General features: G+C 67.1%; 1 protein-coding gene across 1 annotated transcript in view; it reads right to left on the reverse strand.

The window, feature by feature from the left end:
- LAMA5 (laminin subunit alpha 5) overlaps positions 1-2,462 on the reverse strand; it is a gene marked incomplete at its 5' end in the record, with an annotated part of 47,923 nt that overhangs the window by 5,785 nt on the left and 39,676 nt on the right. The window contains 5 exons of the mRNA XM_023519895.1: positions 4-116; positions 216-386; positions 465-613; positions 708-887; positions 1,703-1,813. Coding sequence (XP_023375663.1) covers positions 4-116; positions 216-386; positions 465-613; positions 708-887; positions 1,703-1,813 — 724 coding nt within the window. The remainder of the gene's footprint in view (positions 1-3; positions 117-215; positions 387-464; positions 614-707; positions 888-1,702; positions 1,814-2,462) is intronic.

Genomic DNA, 2,462 nt, shown 5'->3' on the forward strand with positions numbered 1-2,462 from the left:
AACTGCTCCCCAATGTCCTCGTCAATGCTGAGGGTTGCGGGCCCCGCTCCTCCCAGGCGGTACACCCAGTGCACCTTCTGATCACGCAGAGCCACACCCATGTAGTCACCAGTGGCCTGGGGGGTGAGGAGACTCAGTAGGACAGGGAGCCGGCATGACCAGCCTGCTCCAACCTGGCGCCCAGCTCCACCCGGCCCGCCAAGCTTGCCGCGTACCTGGCGGCTGCCCATGTACAGCACAAACTGATCCCCAGTGACCTCGCTGGACGCCGCATTTGGGCTCTGGAGGTAGAACTTGAGGGCAGTGTAGGCGGCGAGGTCGCTGAGGTCCCGAGGGGCACGCAGCTGCACCCCTGAGCGCCCGTTGAACTTCATGGACACCTTGACCTGTGTAAGGCACACAGCCCGTCAGCACTGAGCGCCCGCTCTCCCAGTTGCCCCTGCCCCCCCGGCACTCCGGCCCACCTTGCTGGCGGCTCCTCGGGCCTCGGCGATGAGCTCCCGCACACGGCTGATGCTGGCCGACAGGGCCAGGCTGGCGTTGTGCGCCCCACGGTTCTCCAGCAGGCTCAGCTTGGCCAGCAGCTGCGGCAGCGTCTTCTCCAGGGTAGACACTGTGGAGAGCGGAGGGGAGGCCCTGAGAGCCTCGCCCCCGCCGCCCCCACCCCGGCCCAGCCCCCATCAGCGGCACCTCGAGCGGGAGCCCACCTGAGCGGCCTGCGTCGAGCACCACCTGGCCCAGGTCCTGGCTCTGCAGACCGCCATACTGGCCCTGCCATCGCTCCAGATTCCTCTGCATGTCCCGAAGCCGGGACTGCACGCGGGCGGCTCTGTCCTGTGCTTCGGCGGCCACGGTCTTGGCGTGAGCAATCTTCTTGCTTGTCTCATCTGGCGAGCAATGGGCTCAGCGGGAGTCATGCGACCACCACCCTGGCCTCATCTCCCGCCAGGGAGACCTCCGAGTCCCCCTGCCCCAGTAGGACCAGCAGCAGGGACGCTGACCCCTATGGATCCCCTGAGAACCTTGGCACCACGGGGACCCACCCTCCAGCCGCCGCCAGATGGCTTCTCCCGCCAGCCCCCTGGACCGGAGTAGGTCACCCTGACGTCTTCCCAAGTCAGCTCGATCCTGTCGCCCCGGACGCCGTGCCAGTCCTGGGCCACCAGCATCTCCTGGGGCGCTGCAGTAACGTTCTACTCTAAAGTGGGGCACAGCCCCAGGGCCTGCTCCAGCCCAGTCAGACACCTCGCTCCTCTGCTCCCCAGGCTCCCCCGAGGCCGCCTTCTGGCTCTAGGCTCCGCAGCCCCCTTACCCCCACGTCTCCCCTCAAGCTCGCCTAGCAGCTGTGCCCCCGCAGCGCCCCTGCCGCAGACATGTCCACGCCCCCACTCGCATCATCTTCTCCACAGCTCTTTCCCTCCCGTCACTTGCTGCTCAGGGCTGGTTCGGTGTGTGTCTCCTAACCAGAGGCAGGTCCCCAGAGGCAGGTCCCCAGAGGCAGGTCCCTAGGGCCAGGGCCACCTGCTATGGGACTTCCTTCAGCTGCCCTGGTCACTGTTCTGGACGGCACAGACGGCAGGTGTCTCTTATCACAGATCTCTAATGGACAGGGCTGGCTGGAGTGCCGCCCACGTGTGGCAGGTGCCCGTTCCCCTCTGGGGACGGGCTGTGAGAGTGAGGACAGGGAGGAGACCCGGCCCACCTGTGTCCATGGCCAGCATGGCCTGCACCTCCTGGATCTGGCCTGCCAGCTGCTCCTTCTTGGCCTGGGCGTTGCGGAGCTGGGAGTCCACGTCCTGAAGAGTGGCCCGCACTGCAGGGGAAGCAGCCTCAGCTCTGGAGTCCCAGCCCCGTGTGCCAGCCCACTGTGGTCCTCCTGACCAGGAGGGACCGGGGCCGACACGCACACAGGCAGGCGGAGACACCCCGCACAAGGGCCCTCGCCTCGGGGGAGGCACAGGAGAACTTCGTGTCTCGAGGTCCCCTCCCGGTTCCACAGCAGAGCGTGATTGTCCCCATTCCATGGGTGAAATCTCCACAGCTCAGAAAAGCCAAGCTGTTGCCCGCGTTCTAGCAGCGGGGGGCCCCCACGCCCCACCGGCCCTTCCTCACCCAACAGTCCTCCAGCCAGGACAGCAGACGCACTTGTCAGCTGGCCCCGTGTCCTCTTCCCGGACTCCGTCACAGTCAGGGGGCAGTGGCCTTTGCTCAGACATGCCGAGCCAGTGGGGAGCAGGGTTCCCACACAGGGCGGCCACCTCACTGACGTGCCATAGCCCCCCACAAACTCTCGCACACTGCCCAGAGCCTGAGGGTCCCCGCGGAGACCGGACATGCGGGCAGAAGCAGCACTCACCGCGGTCCAGCCTCCGCTGCTCCCTGAGGGCCGCTTCCCCCAGGCCACTGCTGTTGGCCCGCAGCTCCCTGGCTCGCGGCCCCAGGCCCTGCTGTACCACCGTCTG

The sequence above is a fragment of the Pteropus vampyrus genome, unplaced genomic scaffold (genome assembly GCF_000151845.1).
Source record: "Pteropus vampyrus isolate Shadow unplaced genomic scaffold, Pvam_2.0 Scaffold239, whole genome shotgun sequence".
Lineage (NCBI taxonomy): Eukaryota > Metazoa > Chordata > Mammalia > Chiroptera > Pteropodidae > Pteropus > Pteropus vampyrus.